The 12,737-nt window shown below is 38.2% G+C and overlaps 1 protein-coding gene across 12 annotated transcripts in view; it reads right to left on the bottom strand.

Annotated features, from left to right (window-relative positions):
* The window catches only part of MBTD1 (mbt domain containing 1), a 55,297-nt gene that overhangs the window by 16,521 nt on the left and 26,039 nt on the right, over positions 1–12,737 (bottom strand). For all 12 annotated transcript variants that reach the window (XR_012664895.1, XR_012664896.1, XM_048818776.2 and 9 more), the window contains 6 exons: positions 12,682–12,737; positions 12,266–12,370; positions 11,222–11,369; positions 8,227–8,309; positions 7,501–7,735; positions 5,683–5,760 (listed from right to left, as the gene is read on the bottom strand). Coding sequence is in view for 10 of the 12 variants with exons in the window: in XM_048818776.2 (XP_048674733.1) it covers positions 5,683–5,760; positions 7,501–7,735; positions 8,227–8,309; positions 11,222–11,369; positions 12,266–12,370; positions 12,682–12,737 (705 nt within the window). In the remaining 2 variants the exon portion in view is untranslated. The remainder of the gene's footprint in view (positions 1–5,682; positions 5,761–7,500; positions 7,736–8,226; positions 8,310–11,221; positions 11,370–12,265; positions 12,371–12,681) is intronic.

The following is a 12,737-nucleotide window of genomic DNA, read 5'->3' as shown; positions in this document are numbered from 1 at the left end:
AGATTCTTCAGAGAGACACTTGATCTGACAATTCCATAGGAAGGTAACTGAAGGAAGAATATATCTAGAGGATCATTCCACCTGATGTAAAAGGCATTTGGTTGTTATATCCCCGTTCACGTATCTGATGCAAAAACCACTGTACTTCCAAGGTTGCCTTGGGAGGCAAAGACACCTACCTGTAAAATAACCTTAACAACTTAAACAGAGACCAAAGAGATAGCCTCTTTAGGATCCTCTTGTACCAAATGTGTGGATTTCTTAGAGTGAACCAAACTGCACTATTATAGAGCTAGACAAACACATGCAAGGCTCTAATATAGTCAATGAATTCCTGTGCTCAGTTAGAAAAGCAAACCTTCTTTCAGAAACATCCTGGATCTTAGGCTGTTAATTTCAAAAATGCTCCCCCTCTCATGCAGACTCATATTTGGGGTACAGATTTTTTCTTTTGTTTCCTGGTGTGTTAGGAAGGAGAAACTATAAAAGACTTGAGTCACTTATCAAAGGATAGGGGTACATCCTGCACGTATGCTCTAGTCAGGTTAATTCTGTGTCCGTGATAAGACCAAGTTCGCAAGGGTTGCCGTCTCCATTCATTGGTAGAGAGGATCTGTTATGTCTTCCTAATAATGCCTCTGCTATTGGCAAAGCTCAGAAAAGCTAATAGACCCAGTGGGCCCAGCCAAATATGGTTGTCAATCCTGCTGCAGAAGACTAAACCAGTACCACTAGTTTGAGAGCCAAGTCTCAGATTATCACTCAGAATCAGGCTATCTTGCCCTATCTCCACCTATGAGTCCCAACAGTTTAGTTTGTGACAGCATAGTAATCAGCAAGCTTGATGTCTATGAGCAGAACGAGATACAGTTCAAAGCTGAAGAGGTCTGTGGTGAGATGTAGTTATGCCAATGTGATCTCTTGCTTGACAACCTTCTTTGTCCACCTCAATCTTAGATTATCTATATGGAAATATTTAGCAAATACTATGGCCTATCATGAACTAATCCAAGATAGGTTTCAGAGTAACAGCCGTGTTAGTCTGTATTCGCAAAAAGAAAAAGGAGTACTTGTGGCACCTTAGAGACTAACCAATTTATTTGAGCATAAGCTTTCGTGAGCTACAGCTCACTTCATCAGATGCATACCGTGGAAAGTGTAGAACATCTTTTTATATACACACAAAGCATGAAACAATACCTCCTCCCACCCCACTCTCCTGCTGGTAATAGCTTATCTAAAGTGATCACTCTCCTTACAATGTGTATGATAGTCAAGTTGGGCCATTTCCAGCACAAATCCAGGTTCTCTCACCCCACCCCACCCCCACACACACACACAAACCCACTCTCCTGCTGCGTGTGTTTGTGTGGGGGTGTGGGGGTGTGTGAGAGAACCAGGATTTGTGCTGGAAATGGCCCAACTTGACTATCATACACATTGTAAGGAGAGTGATCACTTTAGATAAGCTATTACCAGCAGGAGAGTGGGGTGGGAGGAGGTATTGTTTCATGCTTTGTGTGTATATAAAAAGATCTTCTACACTTTCCACAGTATGCATCCGATGAAGTGAGCTGTAGCTCACGAAAGCTTATGCTCAAATAAATTGGTTAGTCTCTAAGGTGCCACAAGTACTCCTTTAATCCAAGATAGACTGGTGTCTCTCTATAGACCCTTATTGTCCATTTTGAGTGAAGACGTTCTTGGCGGCAGTGACTTCAGCTTGTACAGCAAGTTAAGTCCTGGTCCTAGCAACTGAAGTACCTTACATCAGATTTCACAAGGTACAAGATTCCTCGCCACAATGGTGCCAAAGCTTGCTAACATTCTTCCCATACCATTTTCAAGGCAGCATTCTTCTCCATATGCTCAATGGCAGAGTCCTTTGGGTTCTACCTAGCCCTTAGAAAGCCCACCTACTTTTTGTTTTTAACACTCTTACACGATGACTGGCCCTTTAAAGGGAGATGGATTCAGCCGCACCTGTGACTTACCCAGCTCATCTCTCCAGGTGCAGAAAAGGAACAATGTCACATGACATGGAGCACATGTGGCTAAACGAGGTCTTTGGGGTGGAAATAAAACAGAAGCGTGTGGAGAGAAGGAAAGAATCCAGATAGGAAGTCCTGGGAGTTGCTGCTTGATAGAGAGCAAGGAGAGACTCCAAACAGGCAAGAGAGCTGCATGAGCTCTCTTCACAGAGACTCTCCTTAGCTCCCGGGCACAGGGCCTCAGGAGCACAGAGAACAGGTACCAGCTGGGAAAGGTGGAGTATGGACAGCAAGTCTCCTAGAAGAAATCCTCAGCTCGAACAGGACTATGAACCCTGCACTAAGGTTGTGAGCCTGCTAGGAAGGCTGGATGGGAGTTCTTGTGAACTTAGTTAATAAACCCAGACACCAAGAAGGGGTGTTACTTGACACATGGAAGCTTACGCTAAAGTTACTGGGGAGCCCAAGAGGGGGAAACTGTGGCAGTGGCTAGTCTGAAGATAGGTGAAGTAGGCAACATTGCTACAGACTCCAAATAATTGAGCAGAGCTGATGCCAAGAGAACTACATCTAAATGGATGTCTGATTGTATTTCACACTGTTGTAATATGGCTGGCGTGAAACTAGGGAGGCCATGACAAGGCTCACTTGTTCTGAAGTGCATTTCCACTGCAGATACCTACAATGCAGCTGGATGGCCTTCTCACCACACATTTACAAAACAGTATTGCTTTCATTTGAGAACTCTCCATGCTACAAAGCATGTTTTCAAGATAGAAAAGAGAATTTGGCTTCCCCCTTCAAAAGACGTTTATTTCAGGGTGCTCCTCATTTTAAGTTAATTAATCACTGCATGCAGCGTTGGTTATTCATCACCTTGTGCATACTTGAACTTTGTTGTCCACTTGAATATTTAAAGAGATATCTTAGTCCTCTTTATAGATTAAAAGATCCTTGGCATTGACCTTGTTATAGTTGCCTATTGCGGCCTCACCAACTTTTTCTTTTGGGAGATTCCTCTTCCATGACTCAAGTATTTTTGATACCAAGAATCTACAATAGTGAAATACAAGGTTTGGTGTTTAACCGAGATAAACAGGGATTGAAAATCATCTAATTTGTAAACAAGTACAGTCAAAACATTGTTTTCTAGTTATTTATTGAAGAGGATTTCTGATAAACTCAAAAGCTGCTCTGCAAATGCAAGCTATGTAAAGGGTCAAATTCAGTAGGTAGGTCTTCTTAACACTGTCCCTTCTCCCATCCCCGCAGACTTGATTTTTCTGCTGAATGAATTTTAAAGGAATATCAGAGCCTCAAGGAGGCTAGAAAAGTTTAAAGTAGGAGGTTACAATCCTCGTTAGGAAGCGTTCAGTAAAGTTTTCAAAAAACTTTCTTTGTGGAGCTTGCAGATCATGCCTACCTCACAAAAGGTATGAGGATTAATGTTTGTAAACTTTGCTAAAGATGGCACACCCTATCAGCAAGAAATTAATTGTTGTATATGCTCTTACGTAGAAATATTTTGAATTCCAGCTTTTTCCCAGTAAAATCCTAACAATTTCACTTCAGAGTGAAAATGTAGAACCCGACAACCTAAATGGATTGAACTGTAAATTAGAAATGTCTTGTGTCTTTAAGCTACACGTTGTGGCTGCAATAACAGCAGTTAATTTGATTAATGTAAAGAAAAAATGTTCAAGCTTATTAGGAACTTGCAAGTAGTAATAAGGGCCTTTAAAGCATATTTAAAAAAAAAAAAAAAAGTAAAAAACCCAAACACTTCCTTTTCCTCCAAAATGGAGGTGCCAAAGGCTAGAGAGCTTTCTTAACTCTAGAAGTATTCAATGCTTCACACTTAAACGAACTCAAGATTACAAAACAATGAACTGGTAACTCCGCAGGAAGACATTTGAATAGACCAGAGTCAGAGAAGACAGAGCTTAATGGTAGTAAAGGTGTGATGATCAAACTTGGAATTTAAGCCTGGTGATAAACCCTAGAATCAGGGCTCTACACCCTGGATCTCTTCCAGCACTATGTTAAGGGCGTCATGCAGCTCTTAACCACCTAAGTCTGCCAACTTGTGGGCAAGTCATGTCCTGTGTCAGCAGAATTGCCCACTTCCTAATACAAGGGCCTCGCTGGCAGCCAACATGAAGGCAACTGGACTGCAAAAGAGATGGTTTGCAATCCACAAGGATTAAAAATTGATAGGTTTGCATTCTGCCTATACTTGCAGTTAATTTTGTCCACTATATCTTCAGCACAAAGTATCAGCTGCTATTACAAAACACGTTTCTCCTACACCAAGGAAATACCACCTCTTGCCAAGGAAATATCAAGAATGTGAATAGTGGCAATGGCTTAGTGCTCCAGGAATAAGTAGGCTGTCTTCTAACTAGCGTCTCTTATTACGACACTATAGAATTGGCTCTTCATTCTTATTAGGCAGATAAATGAACTCCTCTCACTGTACGTGGGTTCTTCTCAAACGTTTTAAAAATTAAGTGTCAGCTCTGCTTAGATATTCAAGATGTTGTGGCACTTATTTATTTTTTTAAATAAGGAGCTTGCCCTGAGTTCTTGTATAAAATTTATCGTCTTGCATAAAAATTTGCCATGCACCATGGGTTGGTGCTATCCTCCACTGCTCTCTTTCAGAAGCATCCAATCTTTTGAAAAATGCCTTGGCATCCTTTGGAATAAAAGGGGCAATGTGAATTTAAGATAAATATAGATGGATCTGATCTCCAACAAGAAAGGGTAGAAGAAAGCACAAAGTGCTCTTGTGATTGGCTGTCTCTACTCCCTTTGTTAGGGACAGAAAATAGCTTTGGTTTGAAATAGAGTCACAGAAATAGGAATAGAGGGGGAAGGGAAGGTGCATTATTGTAACTTAAAAATTAAACAGATTTGTTTGAATTTTTGAAGAAAACAAACAATTTGCTCCCAGGGAGACACTACAAATGTGGAAAGGATTTGGACAGTTGTTAAATCCCTAGTATTTTAAAAAAAAATGTAATACTATATACTCATTGACAAGAGTAGTCAACTATAGCAATATTACTAAGTACCTTTGTAAGTAACATTATTATTAAGAGCTTTCTACTGTTGCCCCACACCCTAAAAATTGATAAACTTGTCAATTTAAAAATTAGTATTGTTTTGCAAGAGGAGACAAATTTTAGTTTTATGAAGTAACTGAGGACGATAGATTGCCCTCGGTTTTCTACATCTCATTTACCATCTGGTTCAAAACAACCTTCATCTTATTTCTACAGCTTTGCTACAAAAAAAAGAGTTAAAAAGCGAACAGCCATACATATATGAGCAGTTTGCTCAAGACTGCTTTACTATATCTTCATGCTTATACAGAATTCCTTACCTAAAACTGGTTTTAGGAGTATCAAAAATAATTTAACTTATTTGTCCATGAACAATATACACAGAAGTTATGAACAATATCAATCCTCTCAAAACCACTTACTTTCCATTTGATTAATTTGCTGCAAGTTATAAAAAATAATGTTTCTCAATTAATAAAAGGCCTCCTTTTATGGCATACTGCACCTTTAAGCATAACACTTATTCACACACAAGCAACGTTTCCAACCAGAATAGTTTGAGACAAATTGCACAACTTTGTAACAGCTGCGAAAGGGCATATAAGCACCACTTTGTCACCCACTTTTCTTGTGTCCTTTGTACTGTTGTGACTTAGCCTTTTTCTTTTGCTTTGATGAACTTGACTGGCTATCTCTTGATGCTGAAAAACATTAAGAATTAAAATTCTGAATTAATGCTTTGGGAAAATACAGCACAGTCTTTCATGCTAAGGAAAATTCACAAAAAAATGGCAGGTTTCAGAGGAACAGCCGTGTTAGTCTGTATTCGCAAAAAGAAAAGGAGTACTTGTGGCACCTTAGAGACTAACCAATTTATTTGAGCATGAGCTTTCGTGAGCTACAGCTCACTTCATCAGATGCATACCGTGGAAACTGCAGCAGACTTTATATACACACAGAGAATATGAAACAATACCTCCTCCCACCCCACTGTCCTGCTGGTAATAGCTTATCTAAAGTGATCAACAGGTGGGCCATTTTTCTTCAATGAATGAATGAATGAACGAACGAAGACAGAGCCTCTGTTAAACAGAACACATTCACAGAAGAAAAATCCTCTACTTGAACAGCACCCATTCCAGTAGCCCCTGGAACACAATTACCCATATCATGTTTCCTGACCTAACAGGCTACAAATAATCATCTCATCCATCATTATGGGACAACACACACTTGCTGCAAGAGCCATAGCTCTGCTCCTTTGAGCAATTAGTTATTCATAGCAATCATTTTCCTGACTAGAGAAGTACAGCTGATACATCATAAAACCGAGTCTTGCTGCCACTCTGATTTCACATAAGACAAGAAGAAAGTTGGGAGGAAGGGGAGGAAAAAAAAAGATGGAAACAGAAAAAGATTAGAAAACCAGACACACAAAGAAGATTTACATATGAAAAATGGACACAAACACACAAATTAAGTCAGAAATAAATAGAGAGAGAGAGAGAGATAAAAAAATTCAGACTACAAAGAGAGAAATTATTAAAAGAATGGGAAGAGGCAAGATCAAAGAATGAAATAAAAGAAATGGAGCAAAAATAAGCAATGGTAAGGCAGACTAATAGGAAAAACACTGAAAGAATAAACTAAAGTAAAACATTCCAAATCAGCCATAACCTGTAATATGTATTTTTATACTCCTCCAGTATGTTTGTCTAAACAAAGAAGAAGAAAAAAAACCAAACCTGTCAGTTGACAGAACTGATTTCATGTATTCCTGAAAGCCTGCCAACATTTAAAGTATTCAAATCATAAGCTGCCAGCTACACTAAGACAGCATCTGGTGTTTACATATTCACTCTCCAGGCTCTGGACAGGTTTATGGGACTGAAAAGCCAGGTATAGACACACAAGCAGGCTGTCTGGGTTCTTTAAATTCAATCAGTGCATACTACAAGATCCCATATTGCAAACACTTGTGCATGTGAATAACTTTATGCATATGCACAGTACCACTGATTTCAATGCATAAAGTTACTAACACATGTTTGCAAAATCAGGGCCTCTTAATGTAAAGTGCCATGCAAACTGATTGTGCTATAAATGATGAATAATGTTGTTATCTAGGCCTGATGCTTAAGCAGTCTGCTTCTTCTCTGGCCCAAACAAACATCTGTTAGCCCCAGGATTTAAAATAAACAGAGCACAGCCATGCAAATGCTCTGAAGTGCTTTATTCGTTATACAGGTGAAACAGATTAGAATGGTGTGCTTCTGAGAATTAGCAAGGGTCTAGTCCATTTTTTGTTGCAGCTGGCTACCCAACCCAAAAGGGTAAAGTTACGAGAATGACCACACATGTATAAACACTGGAAGGCAACTGGTAAATTTTAGATTTAAAAAGATGCAAGAGGAATCATTTACAAATGCATAGCAACTTACTTTGTGGTGCTGGAGGCTGTAGTTGATATCCAGTTAATTGGCACCACCCTACAGGATAGAGGTCAGGGGACTCGCAATCCACCCACTGATCATATTCTTCTTCCCAGCCATCAAAATGTATCCTCAGTAGACGATGGATGATGCGGGTTACGGTGGCCACACATACAAGGCGTGGTTCCATAAGATCTACAGCCTCCAGTTTCATTCGAATGTGAAACCCATGGTTTGGAACTTCCTGAAAAGGAGAACGAAGCAAGACAGCCAAATATCAGGAAACCATGTCTAACATCTTACTCTACATGAAGTTTAAATACTTCATGGGGGCTGCTGTTTCAGTCAAGTTAAATTTCAAATGGCATTATTCGGATGGTGAAAGCGAACATGGTGAAATACCAAGGTATCGTCTATGTAATTTAATGTGCTCCTATTTTTTCCATAGTAACATTTTTTTCAGAGTCTGAAATATACAAGCTGAATGCACACAAATTCTAAGAAACAATTTCCCTCCTCTTCTACTAGACATTTTTCAAAGCATACTCACATGGACTTTGAAAATCACTGTCTCTGGTTTCACGAACAATTAGCACGTAAGTGAAGAAACATATTTAAGACAGTTGAGGAGACTGATTAACCTTATGGGACCAAGCAGGCAGGAATTTACAGCACAAAATCCACTGTAAATAGCACACATGCCGTACAGTTGGCTTTACCAATGATTTATCTTACCTTATTGAAGAGTTTTACAGGTGCTGCTATAGAGTCAGTTTCCCTGAGGTAGTCAAACCATTTGAAAGGGAGTTTTGCATAACCTGTGAATTTTAAATAGTACCTTCGTACATCAACTGCAAACTTTGTTCATTTAAAAACAACACTGTCAGTGCTACATGGTCACTAAAAACACAAAGAAGCTAGACACGAATATCAAAATATTTTTCTCAATTTGAGTTTTTGCTCCATATTGGGTTCCACACAAATCAAACGAGAAGAAAACCTCTTTAAATGCGATAACAGCCTTTTTATAATGATATGAGTGACTAAAGACAAATCTGCAAAATCATCTACTCTTTTCTGAGGGAGAAAAATAATTTTATCCTTGAAAAGTTGGATTTATTTGGAGAAGACTGGCCAAAACACAATCAATGAAATAATGTTTTTAAAACATAGATCATAGGGTTAGAAAACGTAGCAGCAGAGGTAATGAAGGGCTTCTCTCCACCTTGTAAACTACAGGAGAGAACTGTTTCTCAATAACGTATTTAACGTTTGTTTAGTCTATTGAACTTTCACGGGATAGAGGACTGTTTTGGGGCAACTTTTCCCTTCCGACAGCTTCTTAGACCAGAAAGTCTCAACTTTTGTCCTGTGGACCAACAATAGTTTGCAGATTTCTTTGTGGTGGTCTGTGTAATTAAACATTCTGAACACAAAGAGGTGATGGGGGCTTGGAGTGATGGGATGGAAGATAGTCCCCATAAGATTTCACTTAAAAAGTGGTGTGCAGAATAACAATAATAATAACTAAAAAAAAAGAGAGAGAGAGAGAAAGCCACTGTTTTAGTCCAAGCTGCCACTTTGGGTCACAGCTCAATATTACAGGGCTACATTCCTCAGACATATAATTAAACTTCAACACCAAACTCCAGTCCCAATCCTGAGAGGTTCCAAGTGTCCTCGACTTCTACTGACTTCACTGGGAGCCAAGAGTGCTCTTCGCCTTACAGGATTGAATCCTATGTTTTAAGGCCCCTTTTCTCATACTGTAAAATTTCAAGCTAACAAGATGAATACGGAAAGGGTGGCAGCAAACCAAGTTCACACCACCCTCATAAACAGATGTGTCTGACTGGCTGCAGATTCAAGAAAACAAGGCAAGAGGTGCACATAAGAATTTTTTTTTTTTTGTTAACATACAGAGATCTTCAAAAACAAGTTCAATTTTTTTTTTATTTTAAACAAACGTTATCTAATAAATCCTCACAACAAGCCTATGGGAAAGATGGGAGCAAAGGAAGTCCATCCCAGAGCTAAGATTAGAACTCAGGACTTCCAGTTCCCAGCTCCATAATTTAGCCACTAGAACACACCTCTCACAGGTATTAAAGGGGCTCTGATCATTATAATAATGCACTGGCTTCAGAAATAATGTAACCTACTAAGAAGGTTAAAGTTCTATAACATTCTCACTGCTGTTTGTTAGTCATACACAAAACGAAATTTTACAAAACTGAATATGATTTATAATAATAACAATCCTGTATCATCCATTGATAGACTATCAAGAATTCTAAAGAGAGAAAGTGAAGAAATGCAGACAAAAGCAGAAAAGGAGGAGAGCTGCCACGATATAAGAAACAAGGCAGTATATTAAATGATAACAACAGAAGTTCACCTTCTCTTGTGGGTTCAGTGATCAAAGAACAACATTTACTCACGATTCTTCAAAGACAGGCATCTATCATTTATAGTGTATTGTCCATTTAAAAGTCTGGTTTTACCAGAGTGTGTGCAGACATACATTTTGTCATTATTAAATTTTCATTCTGTAAAGGACTCCGAAATCTCTTATTTTTTGGAGGGGATAGAAAGCTGTCTTTTTTTTTTTTTTTTTTTTTTTTAAAAAAAGCACAGGATGGACTATGTTTTTGGCAGGTCAGATTATCCCCAGGATTTTCTCTGCAGTAATTCCACTGAATGTTACAGCTCCAGTAAGCAAGGGTAAATCTGCTCAGCTACCGATTCGCCAAATGCTAAAAGCCAACAGATTCTTGTCAGCTAATGGGAACGCTATGAAATGTTTTTCATTTTGTTGCAGGTACAACTGTCAGTACACTCAATATTCAGAAAATCTCTGCACTCAGTGCAATAGAAACTTGCACTTACCAGTAATATAGGCTCTTCCCCCCCCCTTCTCCTTCCAATAATTTAGAGATTTTGAATGAATAGGGACAGACACAAAATTCTTACCAAAAAATAAACAAACAATGAGCACCTATCATCTACTATGATGCAATTACCGATGCCGCCCTTTATATGTTGCTAAAGCAACATAATAAAGTTTAGAGATGAAGCCAACAGAAAACCATCTGCAGACATGTATGATGGTGTTCAGGCAGTTTTGCTCACAAAAATCATTCCTTAGGCCTTGTTCAAAAAATGAACCCCTCCCACTCTGATGGATACTGGTATGAAGGATAAATTTATGCGCATTTTAACAAGAGAGAATAATTCATCATGCCCAATGAATAATCCTGCAACACTTCGCAAAGCTTTTAATATGGACAATTGCTCTGTCACAATTCCAGTCCTCTGCTGGCCCAAGACTTCCTAGCATTGATATTCTTGACATAGCTCTAGAAGTGCTCTGCATATCTCTCCCCCCAACCCCCACATTGATTGATGCTGAATATAACTAATTTTACTCAATAAAAGTTTAGTTACATAACGGCCATATTATACCTTTAATGTTTTTGTAGTCAAAACAAACCTCATTTTATTTGCCCATGAATTAAAGAAACATTCAATTTGGGCTCTTCTATACATTGAGTTTGACATCCCTGTTTCAGACCATTTTAAAGTAGTGCTGAAGTTTGTTTTTGAAAATCAAGATGGTTCTGAATATGAAATGAATGCTTCAAAATGATTGAAGAAACAAAGAATCTGATTATATACAATACCACTGAAAAATTATCAAAATAGAAGTTGGTCGGAATAGTGTAGGTACCTCTGGGTGGAGTTAGCTCAATCGCATTAATTTCACAGAAACCAACAGGAAAAATAGAAGGGGAGGTGGCATGGTAACAAAACCAGTCAGATCCGTCTGCTGCTTCTGAGCCATCAATACCGATCATTAGATAGCCATCTGCTAACACCTTTGTAAATAAAAACAATATTGTACATTAAGCACCTTTATACTCCGTGAAGGCCAGGCTAAAAATTAAGTAGGTCATGTTTCAAAGCAGAGTAAGAAATGAAACAAATGATACACAAATATGTATAAGGAACACTGTCAACTTAAGAAAAAAGTCACTTCTCTCCAACATTTTTTGTTGTATATGCTATTGTGATCATTAACTGGCAATATTAATAAAAGAGCGAGATTAGAGACTATTTTAGTTTTCAGATTTTTTCCTTTGTGTATTTGACAGTGCTTTGTGTAGTATCTTTGTAAAGTTTGTTTCTTTTCTAGCTTGTGAGGATCTTTCACACAGCAAAAAATAAATAAATAAATAAAACAAAAACAAAAACTATAAAACCAAAACACTGGAAAGAATATTTTGGGGCAGATGTATTATCCAAATCTTTTGTGAGGGATTAGATTGTCTGCAAAATAGCCAGATGAGAATTAACAAGAGGTTCCACTGCACATTAACTTTCACAGGCATACTGTTTGTCAATCAAAGTTCAGGCTGGAATTTTGAATGTTCATGAATGCCACATACAGGTACTTTTCATCTGCCACTATATCAATCATTCATTCTTAATACCCCAGTAACAGGAAAGTAGCTAATTAATGGAAGCCACTGGTAAGCATTCACAAATTGCACACATTATCCTTTTATTGAAAGAGGTGGATGTGGAAGAAGCAGACAGGAGTACATGCTGATGACCAACACATTGGTTGCTTTTTTAAAATCTTGTTTTAAATAAAATATCAGCCTTTATTAAAAAACATTTTTAGCAGCAGTATTGAATACAGAAGACTGGAAATCGGATTAACAGGCTTCATGTCCCGATCTCCCACAAAAATATAAATTAATTCTCTTACCTTCCTAATGGTTGCAACACATATTGCAGACAGGTTTAAGGGATCGATAGCCTCCAATTTCATTCCCTCCTTGAACCATTCTCCACTTGGATCTACTTCTTTTACCTAAAGATTCATACAACAGCATTACACAGCTAGCTGAGGTGACAAGAATAACTGATGTGTAAAACAACATAACCACACCCATGAAACAAAGTTTGCAGCAAAAAGACCAAAATACGTCTCAAACTCAGTCAGTTTTACTTACATCAAAATAAAATTAAAAAAAAAAAAAAAGTAATTTCCAATAGCGACAGACCTTTGTACAGTAATTTGGTATAATTTCTCATTTATGCTTTGCCTTCAAATGATGAAAAATTCCTCTTCCAACTCTGAGTAAATGTAAATGATCTTAGAGTTCTCATTGGCAAGCTTACCTTTGCAAATAAATGTGGGGGTGCATCATAATGTCCGTCCTGTTTCTTTGTAATAT

Source organism: Caretta caretta, chromosome 14, assembly GCF_965140235.1.
Source record: "Caretta caretta isolate rCarCar2 chromosome 14, rCarCar1.hap1, whole genome shotgun sequence".
Lineage (NCBI taxonomy): Eukaryota > Metazoa > Chordata > Testudines > Cheloniidae > Caretta > Caretta caretta.
The sequence above is the reverse complement of the archived record's forward strand: the minus strand, read 5'-3'. Positions and strand labels throughout refer to the sequence as shown.